Source organism: Crocuta crocuta, unplaced genomic scaffold (assembly GCF_008692635.1).
Source record: "Crocuta crocuta isolate KB4526 unplaced genomic scaffold, BGI_CrCroc_1.0 scaffold103, whole genome shotgun sequence".
Taxonomy (NCBI): Eukaryota; Metazoa; Chordata; class Mammalia; order Carnivora; family Hyaenidae; genus Crocuta; species Crocuta crocuta.
In genome coordinates, this window is record NW_027529192.1 from 380,459 (window position 1) to 393,458 (window position 13,000).

A 13,000-nucleotide genomic window follows, 5' to 3' on the forward strand; every position below is an offset into this window, starting at 1 on the left:
ACCTTCCGGAAATAAACACTGTCAACATTTTAGTGTTTTTCCTTCATTCTATTATTTGCTCTTTTACAAGGTTACAAATTAACCAGAATTTGGGTAAAGACTGAACTTTATGGATAGAGTGTGCCTCCTTCTAAACTGTTCAGTGGCTCCTCCCCTCACTTGGAATAAAATATAACCATTTAAGCTTTCCCCACAAGGCTCTCCCCACATTCTCTCACTTGGTCAAGGTCACGGTGGCCTTCCTCCACATCCTCCCCATTCCTGCCTTCTCCCGGAACACGCTCAGATCTCAGCCTCAATGTCATTACTTACAGCAGACCCCTAAACGAGGTCCCTCGAGTTATCCTTTGCCTCAGCCCCTGCATGCTGCCTTCATAGCACCTATGACAGCATATGTCCGAGTCAGTGCAGCAGGGCCACCCCTGACCTGACTCCCTCATCGGGGGCCTGAGACCTAGTGAGCACTCAGGAGTTATTTGCTGAGTGGAGGAGAGAACTGGTTAGAGGTGGATGAGACCAGGTGGCTTGCTGGGTTTCTTCCTTCTCCATAATACATTGTATTCTGTGAGTTTATGAAATAGCAACTCAGGCAAAGATTTCCAAACTACTGACATAGATGTTAGTAAGCCTTCAAGACGCAGGTTAAATATCTACGCATCAGAAGAGGAAGCAACCCTAGTTACGAAATCTAACATTTTTTTAAATGTTTATTTGTTTTGAGAGAAAGAGCATGTGCAAGCGGGAGAGGGGAAGAGAGAGAGAGAGAGGAAAAGGAATCTTAAGCAGGCTCCACACCCAGTGCAGGGCCTGACACGGGGCTCAATCTCACAACTCTGAGATCACGACCTGAGCCGAAATCAAGAGTCAGACCCTTAACCAACTGAGCCACCCAGGTGCCCCTAAAATCTAATGTTTTATTAAATTATACAAATACGTAAGTGATGCATGGTGCTTGTTCACATTTTTGTGGAGAGTTCCTTACCAATATAAATATTACATATTTTTCCCCCGATCAGATCAGTAGTTCATGCCAAGAGAACAGGACACACAGTATATACCTATAGTATACTTTCATAATAGAACAGTTTCCAAGGAGTGCGAACAACCGAGCCTAGCACATAATCAGGCGTTTTGAAGGTGTTCTTTGGACACACAGGCACTAAGCAAATGTATGTTAGATACAGTTGAAGAAGCCAGGACGGCCCCCAAACACCTTCACAGGTGCGTCTACATAAAGCAGGCAGCTTGATGAGTGAACTTGAAAGGAAGGCATCTGCCCCTAGATGTCACTCTTAATAAGCGTTTTACAGGACAGAGGCCTGGAGCCTACCCGTTGTGTTATTTCAGTCTCAGGTGCCAGCTTTTCAGGCCCTGCCTGGCGCCCACCTCTGGCAGAGCTGCCCGCCCCAGGGCGTACCCACGAGCCTCCACCTGCAGGCTCAGTCCCGCACGCGGCCCCATGCAGCGTCCCGACCTGGGGCCGTTAGGAAACCTTTATTCAGAGCCCGTGTCTGCTGTCATCTTCCCCTCATCTTGGATCCCAGGTTCTTCTAACTACTTAGGCCTCAGTTGGTCCACCTCTAGGCCTGGGCCTTGCCCTTGCTGGAAATGCAAGTTCTGTCCTTCACCCCAGCCCCAGGGACCTCCCGGACCGCAGGGACCTGACCGTGTGACCACGTCGGAGGCCTGCAGCCCCTCCCGGTACCCCCGTCCCTGACTGCCCTTCCTTGTGCTAAGCCTGCACTTGTCTACACCGGTAACTATCTGTACCTGTAACCTGCCTGCCTCCCACTCCATCCTGTTATAAAGTCCCCAGGCCCTGTTCTTCCATATCCAAGACGGCACACCATTTCAACACACACCGCTCCGCCACCCGCTGCGCTTCAGGCCTGTGCCAGGCTCAGAGAAGGCCCAAGTACCGCTGTAGCAAGGCAATATGTCTGCACAGTTGAACTGCCTTCCAATATGACTTGTTCCCGAATTCATCCCAATTTCAAAGCATGGAATCTGAGCATTCCTTCATCGTGTGTTTGCAGATGCCCAGCAGCGTGCCAGAGTCTTTCCTGGGCGCTGGTGACCAGGAGCACATCCCTGACACACTGCAGAAGACACACACACGTGTACACACACAGAGCTTTGTTCTAATGATTGCAAAAGTGGTTTGCAGGGGGAGCAACTAATCCTGCCCTGGGGGGGGTTGAAAGGGACTGTGAGTGAAGGGTTTTCATCAGGCCTTGATAAGATCAGTTCCATTTGTTAGGCAGATACAGGGAGGGGAGGAACATCCTGGCAGAAAGAATAACATTAGCGAGGGCATGAAGTCCCTATTTAGCATCAGTATTTAGGAACAAAAAGTACAGTTGTTCAGTATGGATGGAACACAGGTATTGATGGGAATGTGTCCTGGAGTTTGGCTCAAGAAAGGAGATCTGCATTCCGTTTGAAGCTGGGCAAGGGCTGTATTAGGGGAATTAGAGAGCAAAGCAAAGAAGTCATTTGGAGCTCAATTGATTAACCACAAATTACGCTAATAGAGGCCTACGATAGGTCAACCGGGAGATGACAAGTTTATCTGTCAAACTGCCCACAATACACGGAGTTGATAAAGGATTCCCTCTCGGGATCTGCACCCTGGACCACTAACAAGTTCAAGCTCAGCCTTCCCTAGCCAGGCCTGAAGATGCTCAGTGCTGTACTATCCGTTGGAAGATACTCTTAGATAAGGGTCCAGCATCAGCCATTTGTAGGCATTTGAATCCGCTGGTGTGGTATTTACCACAGACACAGACTTGAAAGATGGCCTTGAATTGGACTGATGTGCTAATCTACCAGCATGCAGCGTCACTAAAATATTAGTGACTTTTAAACAGTTATGGAGAATAAGCTTCCAACTGGCATCTCCTTTCAGTGTTTAGTTTCTTTTAGAGAATTGTTTTGTCTCCCCAAAGAGTATCACCGAGGGTGTTACTCACCATGTTACAAAAAGTGTCCTCTTTTTTGAAATCCTCTTGTGCAATCTCTATCAGGTCATAGTCTCTAGAAAAGCTGTGTTTCTCCTAACGCTTTTAAAAACTCTTCTGAGCATTGGATAAATAATGGATTTGATCTTCCTTTTGGCTACAGATATATTTGAAGACCACCCATAGCAAGTATATAGCATTTGTGATGTAGAGCGTTAAGCTGGTCTCTATTCCAAACCCACTGTGGCCCTTCTTTTGCTATTCCTTTCCTTTTTCTACCCAATTATAATTAATGTTATTTTGACTTTTGTGTACCCAGGTAATCCACCTGCAACCCTTTTCAGAACAGGCTAGCGTGGACGTGCGTACGTGCGCGCACATCCCCCCCCCCCCCACGTATAGTCCATTTAGAATATTTGACTAAAGTAGAACGACTTAATTGTAACCTTTGGGTTTCTAATGACTAATGAGCTTCTAAGTGTCTGAGAAGAAGGCAATACAGCCCTTCCCTCCCCAGACAGAACTCGTCTGAGAATCATTCTCAAGAGCTCCTTAGGGATAAGAATCCTAATTCAAACTCAGCAAACACACAGCCAACTGTCAGACCCACTCTTTCAGATTTACTGGAAAGTACTTCCTCCTATGACTCTCTGTTTTGCCAAAATAACTTCTAAAGGCATTGCCTGGCCAAGTCATTGATTTTTATACAAAACAAAATAAAACCCTCTCTGACAGAAATACCGTTTCTCTCCGCCATCTCCTTCCTCTAGCAGACAGCGAGCGGCAGCATTACTATTTAGGAAAAGTCAGCGGGTGAGGACATTGCTTTTCATTGATGGCTAGTTGTGAGTTTTTCTTCTGTCTCTCCTCTCTGCCTGGGAGTTCCTGTTTTGTAGTCCTGGGGGCTACTTCCTCGTTTGTATCTAGATGGACAGTAATATTTCACTTCCACTTTGTTTTCTAGATGAGAATGGAGGAGTTTGTTTTAAGGAAGGGTAGGCGCATTCCATATGACCCTGCACAGACCCTGCTCACCGGCAGTTAAGAAGAAATTAGTAGACTGTGTGTAGAAAGTTTTCAGTTTAGTGAACTACGTTGGACCGGCGAACAAATCAACTCCAAATTCTGACCCTGAAATGTTAATGAATTCCTTTGTACCAAGACTTATGGGAGTGGTAGCTTTGTAAAAACAGCCCTCTCCTTTGACACTAGCTGCTCTAATTAAGGCATTTGAATCAACTATGAAATTAAGAGCTGATGTACTGTCTAGGTTCAATCTCTTGATTAGCTACTCTTGGAGAGTGTTCCAGCTGACAAATTTCAGTGTTCCCCACATTCACACTCATTAACAAGTACCTCACACCAAGGCCCTGAAGTCAAGTTCTTCCTTTACCCCTTCTTTTCCGCTCAGTATCATAAAGCCTTCCCCAGGCAGCTGAGAAGGACGGCATGAGGGTGTTTGAGGTCAGTGCCAGGCAGGCCTGGCAGAAGGGAAAAATTCTGCTTCTCCAGCCAGTCACTTCTGTGTTCTGTGCTTCCCCCTGAGCTCCCCAGGCCACATCCTCAGTCCCCCAAACCACAGGCCTCCGGCCCCGAGGCCCCAAGGCAGCATGGCCAGGGCTCTTTCACATTCCATGTGGCTGAGCACAAAGGGCAGAAATGAAACTTCTGGGGCTTGAGGGGGTGAAGCAAGCACCCAGCTGTGCTCCTTGGGCAAGAGAAGCATCTGCACGGGCGGCCAGGGTGCTAGGAGCTTCTAATTTCCCACCCACCTCCGCGTTGAGAAGTGTGTTCAATAATGCAACTTCTCATACTACTAATAATAATTGCCAACCACGTACGTATATAGCACTGAAATCTCGCCACAACCATATGAAATGGGTACTGTTATTATTCTTCTAATTCTACAGATGAGGAAACTGGGGTCCAGAGAGGTTAAGTGATTTTTCCAATGACAAACAGCTTGTCGGTAATAAAGCCAGCATTTGAACCCAGGCAGCAAGGTGTGAACCTGCATGTCTGACTGCGGCTCTGTAAGATCTCTAAGCAAAAGAGTATTAAATCTCTAATTTAATCTCTAAGCCTGTACTGCCAGTCAGGATTTACAGATCGTGTCTGACTAGCATGAGGCATGAAATTTGGGGGAGGAAAGTTCTTTCTCACAGAAGTGACCCTTGTGTGTGAAAATGAGAACTGAATAAATTCAGGCCAGCAGAAATGCTTTATATAGATGAGATGGCCTTCGAGAGAGACACAGGACATTTGTTTTCCTTTAGCATGTCTCTGGGTGCTACAGTGATGAGGGCATCCGTGGGTTGCTTCTGAACAAAGATACAACCAAGCACCTAGGGATTAGTGTTAGAATAGCTTGGACTCAGGTTAAGTTTCCTTCTGAAAAGTTTTCTGTTAAGGAGTTTGACCACACAGTGAGCTCAGACAGCAAGGGATGTGCCTGAAGCCCCCAGTGTACAGAAGGATTGAAAATAATTAAAAATCAGAATGTACTCGAATTCAGAATCAAAAGGCATCCCTATCTCTGCCCTTGTGAAAATTGTGTGAGCTGACAAATTAACGAGCCAGTTGCCGGGGGTGAAGTATGCCCTTTGCCTGTGTAATTAGAAACGAGAGTGACTCTAGTGGGTCCAATGGAGGAGCAAAAGGTAAGGATTTCTGGACATAAGTGGAGTCATTAAGGATGCAATGCACTAATGCCCTGGGGCCATGGTAGGAAGAGCCCAGTCTTTTGGGTCTGGGAGTGTCCAGCTCCCTGGCGTGTAAGCAAAGAGGAGGTAAGAGTGACCTATCCTCCAGGCAGGGAAAGGAGAAAACTAACACTTATTGAACACTTGCTATGTGCCACGCATTTTTTTTTATATATATGGTCTCACCTAATGCCAGAACAGTCCATGGGTTTCTCTACTTGGACAGGGTGATATGTTCATGGTCAAGCCTTGACACACACAGAATGACACAGGCATGACCACCATGACCATTGTCATTATCCTGCCACGTACAAGTGGCACAGACAAGATAATATAAAAGCAAAAAGGAGTGCCTGGGTGGCTCAGTCGGTTAAGCATCTGACTCTTGGTCCCTGCTCACGTCATGATCTCACAGGTCATGAGTTCAAGCCCTGCACTGGGCTCTGCACTGACAGCAAGGAGCCTGCTTAGGACTCTCTCTCGCCCCCACCCCGCTCCTCCCTTACTCTCTTTCTCTCTCAAAAAATAAATTGAAAAACTTAAAAAAAGCAAAAAATAAAACTATCTTAACATTTTGGCCTATAAACTTCCAGTCTTTTTTCCATATAAGTATTTTGTGTTCATTTGCCAATATGGGCTGATGCCACCTGTGTTGTTGTTTTATACCCGCTTTTTAACTCAGACACTTTCACATGCTTGTTCAGTATTCTTCTATGGTATCATTCTAGTGGTTACATAGCACGCAGTTGTAGGCACTTTCATCAGTACCAAACTGCAGGATATTTAGGTTACCTTCAAGTTCTCACATTTTTAAACAACATTCTAATGAATATTCTTACATATTGGTTACTGCAAAATTATCCCATTTTTTTCAAGGTAAATTTCTAGCAAGAACATTTCTGGGTACAAGGACATAGTCATTTAAAAAAATTTTTTCTAATGTTTTTTTTTATTTCTGAGAGAGAGAAAGAGAGACAGCATGAGCAGGGAGGGTCAGAGAGAGAGGGAGACACAGAATCTGAAGCAGGCTCCAGGCTCTGAGCTGGCAGTCAGCACAGAGCCTGACACGGGGCTCGAACCCACGAACTGTGAGATCATGACCTGAGCCGAAGTTGGATGCTTAACCGACTGAGCCATGCAGGCATCCCCATAGTCATTTTTAAAGTCCAGTTTATTGAGGCATAATTCACCCGCAGCAGAACTGGGACTTCGTGTGTGTGCAGTTCTTTGAATTTTGACAAATGCATTAGACATGTAACCGTCCTCACAATGAAGTTCTATAACATTTATTAGCATTTTAAGGCTTTTGATGCATGTTATCAAATTGTCTGCTCATAAAATTGTACCTATTCCCACCTACCGTCAGCCTATGAAAGGTGAACATTGGTATTAGTCTTAAAAAAATTCTTTTTGAAGATTTTCCAGTATGGGCCGCCTGGGTGGCTTCGTCGGTTGAGTGTCCGACTTTGGCTCAGGTCATGATCTCACTGTTTGTGACTTCATGCCCCACATCAGGCTCTGTGCTGACAGCTCAGAGCTTGGAGCCTGCTTCACATTCTGTGTCTCCCTCTCTCTCAGTCCCTCCCCCACTCATGCTCTGTCTCTCTCTTTCTCTAACAGAAATAAAACATTAAAAAAAAATTAAAGATTTTCCAGTTTGGTAGGTGAATGTTTCCATCTCATTCCCTTACATTTATTTGATTACAAATGAGGTTGCATATTTTTTCAAGTTTATGCTCTGCTTTTATGCCTTATGGTGTGAAATCTCATTTATATATATCCTTACATCCATATTTTATTTGAAATATTTATATCCGTAATCATTAACTTCCGTTTTCTTCAACACGCCATCTTTGCCAAGTTACAACATTAAGGTTGGGTTGTCCTCATGTTGTAAAATTGAGAACCTTGCACTTTCTTCTGTACTTTGGGACAATTTAATTGGCATAAGCATCCCTTGCTGAATAAGTGGACTTAACTCACTTGTAGCACCTGCTCAAAGGCTTTTGGAGGATGCGCCAGCCAAAGCATTTTTAAAGCCCTTTTGCTCAATATTCAGAATGTGTACAGGGACACCTGGGTGGCTCAGTCAGTTAAGTGTCTGACTCTCGATCTTGGCTCAGGTCATGATCTCACGGTTTGTAAATTCGAGCCCCGCGTTAGGCTGTGCGCTGATGACACAGAACATGCTTAGGATTCTGTCTTTCTGTCTCTCTGCCCCTACCCTGCTTTTATTTAAGTTTTTAAATAAACCAAAAAAATTTTTCATTAAAATTCACAAGTTTATTCAACAGTTTTGAGCATCAGTGAAATGCTAATAGATCGGTTTTCTTAGAATAGGCCAAATTGTAAAATAAAGATGAAAACAAAATCTTAAATACCACATTTTCATCATTCCTCTGGATTCCATTAGCCCTTGGCAAACAGTTATGCTTACATAAAGTTTAGTGATTCCAGTATGGTGTTCCAAAACGGACTTATTTCTTTAAAGACAGTACAGAAATTTCTACCTTCAATATCCTAGACGAGAAACTGATATAAAAGGTAGAGTAAGGAAAAAGATGAAATGTACCGTATTAACCAGTTTTCCTTGAGCACACCCTGGACGTCACAATTACGCTAACACGCTTCCTATGGTATGAAAACAGTGCATGTTCTTCTCAAGGCTTCTATCTGAGAAAGCTTGGTGACAGCTTCCTCTCATGGACAGGACAACGCTATGTAAATTCCAGGATCTCTGAGTGGTCATCAGCCTACTTAGTTACTGCAACAACATAACTGCACTTTCTTTTCCTTCACCTAGGACGTTTGCGTTAAGGCTTACCTCGCTCTCCGTCATCACACAAACCTGCTGATCATCCTGTTCTCTATGATGCTGATGACGGGAATGCCCCAGTTAACAAGCAAAGAAGATATTGAATATATTCGGGATGCCCTAACAGTGGGTAAAAGTGAGGAGGATGCTAAGAAGTATTTTCTTGATCAGATCGAAGTGTGTAGAGACAAAGGATGGACCGTGCAATTTAACTGGTTCCTGCATCTTGTCCTGGGCATCAAACAAGGGGAGAAACATTCAGCCTAATTCTCTGGGCTAAAATTAAAAACAAGTTGGTGTTCTAAAGCTTTAAGTCAGCATGTCCGTCATCGAACTTGGATTGAAAATGCAAAACAGGACATTAGGAAAGCTGGCACTTCAGAAATGCAGCTCTGTTCCCAGCCGAACCCTTTACTGGAGAAAAATACTGGCATGTTGGTTTGTTTAAATAATGTTCAGTTTTAGGCTTGTATGCAGGTTTGTTTTTCCTCATTTGCCGCAGTGATGTTGGAGGACATTCTAAGTTTAAACGAACTAATTACGTTCTCATTGGGCCTGCTGGTTTGACTATCTTATTATTGAGTGCTTCTGGAATAATTGGTGACCTCTCTTTTTATCTGGGTTTACTCTCAATTTGGGTTATTCTTGTGCTCCTCAATCTCTTTAGAGAAAAAGATGTAATCACTGTAACCTCTGTCTCATTCCCTAAAGGACACTTCTAAACATTCCCCTCCATGTCTGTAGATGATAGCGATTTGCTAAAAGCAAAGGAAGGTGAGTTAGTCTTTTCAGTGTCTTTTGTAATTAAGTTCTTGTACAGTATACAGCTGAGACACACAAACACACAGTGGAAAATCTGAACCTTTGTGCCCTGGCCCTTCTCTGCTGGTCTGGTTCAGGGTTACGAAGAGGAATAACAGAGAGGAGACTTTTCATCTCAACTCTGCCTAAGAGTAAATTGTCAATTCCAGCTACGATAGCCTTATCTAGCATGGAAATAGGAAGAAACTAAAGGGACTCGTTTTTTACCTTCACATCCTCCTCCCTGCCTCCTTTCTTCCTTAATTGGTACCCCCCCCGACACACACACATAACTCTTTACCCAAGTTGTGAAGTCCTCAAATATGCATGCACCCTAGAATTCAAAACTTAGTTGCAAAACAACTTCTCCCCTAGGGTTACTGAAATTTTAGGTATTTATTTGTAAAAATGTTTGGTGGAATTTTTTTAAAGTATATTATGAAAGAGGACATTCTAGGAAATATTGATTCATTTCCAAATGCCTTAATTTTACATTTTGGTCTAAGCGTTTTTTTACTTTCTTTTTTTTAATGGAAGAAGGTATTTGATATCTAAACAGTACTTCAAATTAGGAAGAACACTACTTGTCCCGTTCATCTCTCAGTTTAAAGGGCTTTTAAACTCTGACACATTCTTCAGATTTCCTAAAAATTGAAATGTCTTCTTTAAAACCATGTTCATCTCCTAAATATCTTGCTAATTATTGGAAGTCTTGTTTAACCTTAGAGAAAGATCGTTTAATTATTTATAAAATATTTCTAAATTACCTATAGTTAATAGCTGACCTAGAAATAACACTGTTCACCGTGTCTGTGTTTAAACATGATCAGATAGAAATAGGTATTTAAGTTAAAATTTTTCTAAATAGATACCTTTGGTATAGCCCAAACCTTTTTTATTTTGTATATGCAAAAGGCCTTTGAAGGTGCAGGGAACACTGCTTCCTTGCTGGCTGAGCCTTTCCCTGGCTCATAAGGTGTCTAGAAAGAACTCTTCCTTGACAGCTTGTTCTTTCAATACGACTCTATCCCCCTATACAGAAGGCCATGCCCTGTGATGCATTAATGAATGCATTAACGGAAGGTTGATGTCGTATATTTTTACAACTATTCCCTACCATTCTTTCGAACAAGAACAGAAAGAATGATGCCTTCTAATTCCGAAGATTTATTCATTATTCTTATTAAAAAAATAGCTGAACGTGGCCTCGCACACGTTCTGCTTTTTATTTGAATTGCTGAAATCATGTTGATAGAAGAGTTAGAGGAATGTATTTATATTTAGCTTACTGGCCCATGGGCATACCTGTTTTCAGAGGTCTAGTTCTTTCGTTACGCTGATACGCATCACACTGGGCTTGATTCTTCTGTATCTTAGTGAAGGTAGAACTTTAACTCTTTAGACTTGCACTTAAAAATTACCTTTGTGTGCCTCTTTCATTCATTATTTCCAGTGAATCACATGACTCATAGCTTTTAGACCTTTGAAAATGTTCCAGAGCTCAGGTCATCTTCTCCCGGGAGGAGATATGAGGGAACTACCCACAACTCTTATCTTCACTGCCAGATGAAAAGAGAGATCACAAGTCCGATGATTCAGGTCAAAGCAGCTTTTATGTATGTCCAGGACTGGCTATAGGATGTGCAGAGCCCAGTGCAAAATGAAAATGTGGGGCGTGCCATTCAAACATTATTAAGAAATTCAAGATAGCAACAGCAGAGCATGAAACCAAGCACAGGAACTTCTGACCATGAGTCACTGCACAGGTCACAAGCCCATGAAGCTGGCACTGTACAGATCTGAATAATGGCTTTGGTGCTCAATTTTGCACTTGGACTATGTCTGTATGAGTTCAGATAAAGTGCCCAGGTCAAAATGCTGTTTCTGTTCTAATTAAAATACCTCATTTCTATGGCTGTACATTAGGACCTAAGACACTGGCCCATTGATTTAGGACTGGAATCATGGCCACTAAAAGGAGAGCAAAGCATGTTTTGAAAGGACACATGCACCCCAATGTTTATAGCAGTGGTACTGACAACAGCCAAAGTACGGAAAGAGCCGGAGTGTCCATCGATGGATGAATGGATAAAGAAGATGTGGTGTGTACACACAATGAAGCATTACTCAACAGTCAAAAAGAATGAAATCTTGCCATTTGCAACTACATGGATGGAACCAGAGGGTACTATTCTAAGCGAAATTAGTCAGTCAGAGAAAGACGAATGTCATATGCATCACTCATATGAGGACTTTAAGATACAAAACAGATGAACATAAGGGAAGGAAAGCAAAAATAATGTAAAAATGGGGGGGGGACAAAACATAAGAGTCTCTTAAATATGGAGAACAAACAGACGGTTACTGGAGGGGTTGTGGGGGGGGGATGGGCTAAATGGGTGAGGGGCAGTAAGGAATCTGCTCCTGAAATCATTGTTGCACTATATGCTAACTAACTTGTATGTAAATTAAAAAAAAACTAAATTAAATTAAAAAAAACAAAAGAAGAGCAAAGCAAATGTTCAAGACCGAGCCTATATGACCGTATTTGACTACCTTTGGTGAATGGATGAGGGAGCAGAGACCTTGTGGATAAAATACGGAAATTTCTAGAGAAGACTGCTGACTTTTAAGAAAGTAACTTTATTAACTATATATATTTATAAGAGATGAATTGTTTTTTAAAGAAAGCTTAGATATAGAAATTCTGTGGGATAATTTGGAGGCTGGGAGTCCTAGGTAAATGGAAATTATTTTTCAAAATGAGCCAAACAATAATTTTGAAAGTACGTTTCCTGAGCAAATGCTGGCATTTGGCAAACCAGGCTTTGTTGGCCATGGCTGTGAAATAAATTGTCAGTTATATTTTACAATATGAAGAAAAAGGTTTTTGGATTTTTTTAAAAATGGTTTATTGTCAAGTTGGTTTCCATATAACACCCAGTGCTAGGTTTTTGGATTTTTAAGGGCTCTGTTGCCTTATATCTGTTTTACCCAACCTAATAATTCTGGTCAGTTTGGTTCTCATCTGCATGCTTGTCTGTGTATTTGCAAAGACTTATTTTTAGGACAGGTACCAGGGGAGCCTGGAGCACACACCTCGGCAAAGGTGCTCATTCAGAAAGTTGAGACATTTCTTCTTCTGCATAGCCCAGCTCTCCCCACTGGTATTTGCATTTTAATTACAAACCGTTAAATGTAAATTCAAATGAAAGAATCGACACCTTGTATTCTCTGTACACATCTTTTAATGTCTGAAAGTCCAGATAGCCCTGAAAGTCAGATTCTGTAAGAAATCAGTCAGTGAAGCGTCTGGCTCCTGAGACCGGCTCAGCTCATGATCTCACAGTTTGAGTTTGAGCCCTGCATTGGGCTCTGTGCGGACAGCATGGAGCCTGCTTGGGATTCTCTCTCTGCCTTTCCCCCACTTGCTGTCTGTCTGTCTGTCTGTCTGTCTCTCCCTCTCAAAGTAAATAAGTAAACATTTAAAAAGTAAAGAATAAAAAAAAGAAATCTTTGTGGAGTGCCTACTAGACTCTGTGCTAAGGACTGGGGATTCAAATGTGGAACGAAATTGATCCAGCCTCAGTCCTTAAAGGGTTTATAGTTTGCTGGTAATAGCAGACACCTCATAATAGGTGTGTCTTGTGGGTCAAATTGTGCCCTCCCAAAAAGATGAAGTCCTAACCCTTGGTCCCTGAGAATGTAACTTTATTTGGAAT

The 13,000-nt window shown here is 42.6% G+C and overlaps 1 protein-coding gene across 1 annotated transcript in view; it reads left to right on the forward strand.

Moving 5' to 3' along the window:
- Positions 1-11,642, forward strand: part of PIK3CG (phosphatidylinositol-4,5-bisphosphate 3-kinase catalytic subunit gamma) — a gene marked incomplete at its 5' end in the record, with an annotated part of 32,771 nt that extends 21,129 nt beyond the window's left edge. Inside the window, one exon of the mRNA XM_077758334.1 lies at positions 8,466-11,642. Coding sequence (XP_077614460.1) covers positions 8,466-8,744 — 279 coding nt within the window. The remainder of the gene's footprint in view (positions 1-8,465) is intronic.
- Positions 11,643-13,000: the final 1,358 nt, after the last annotated feature.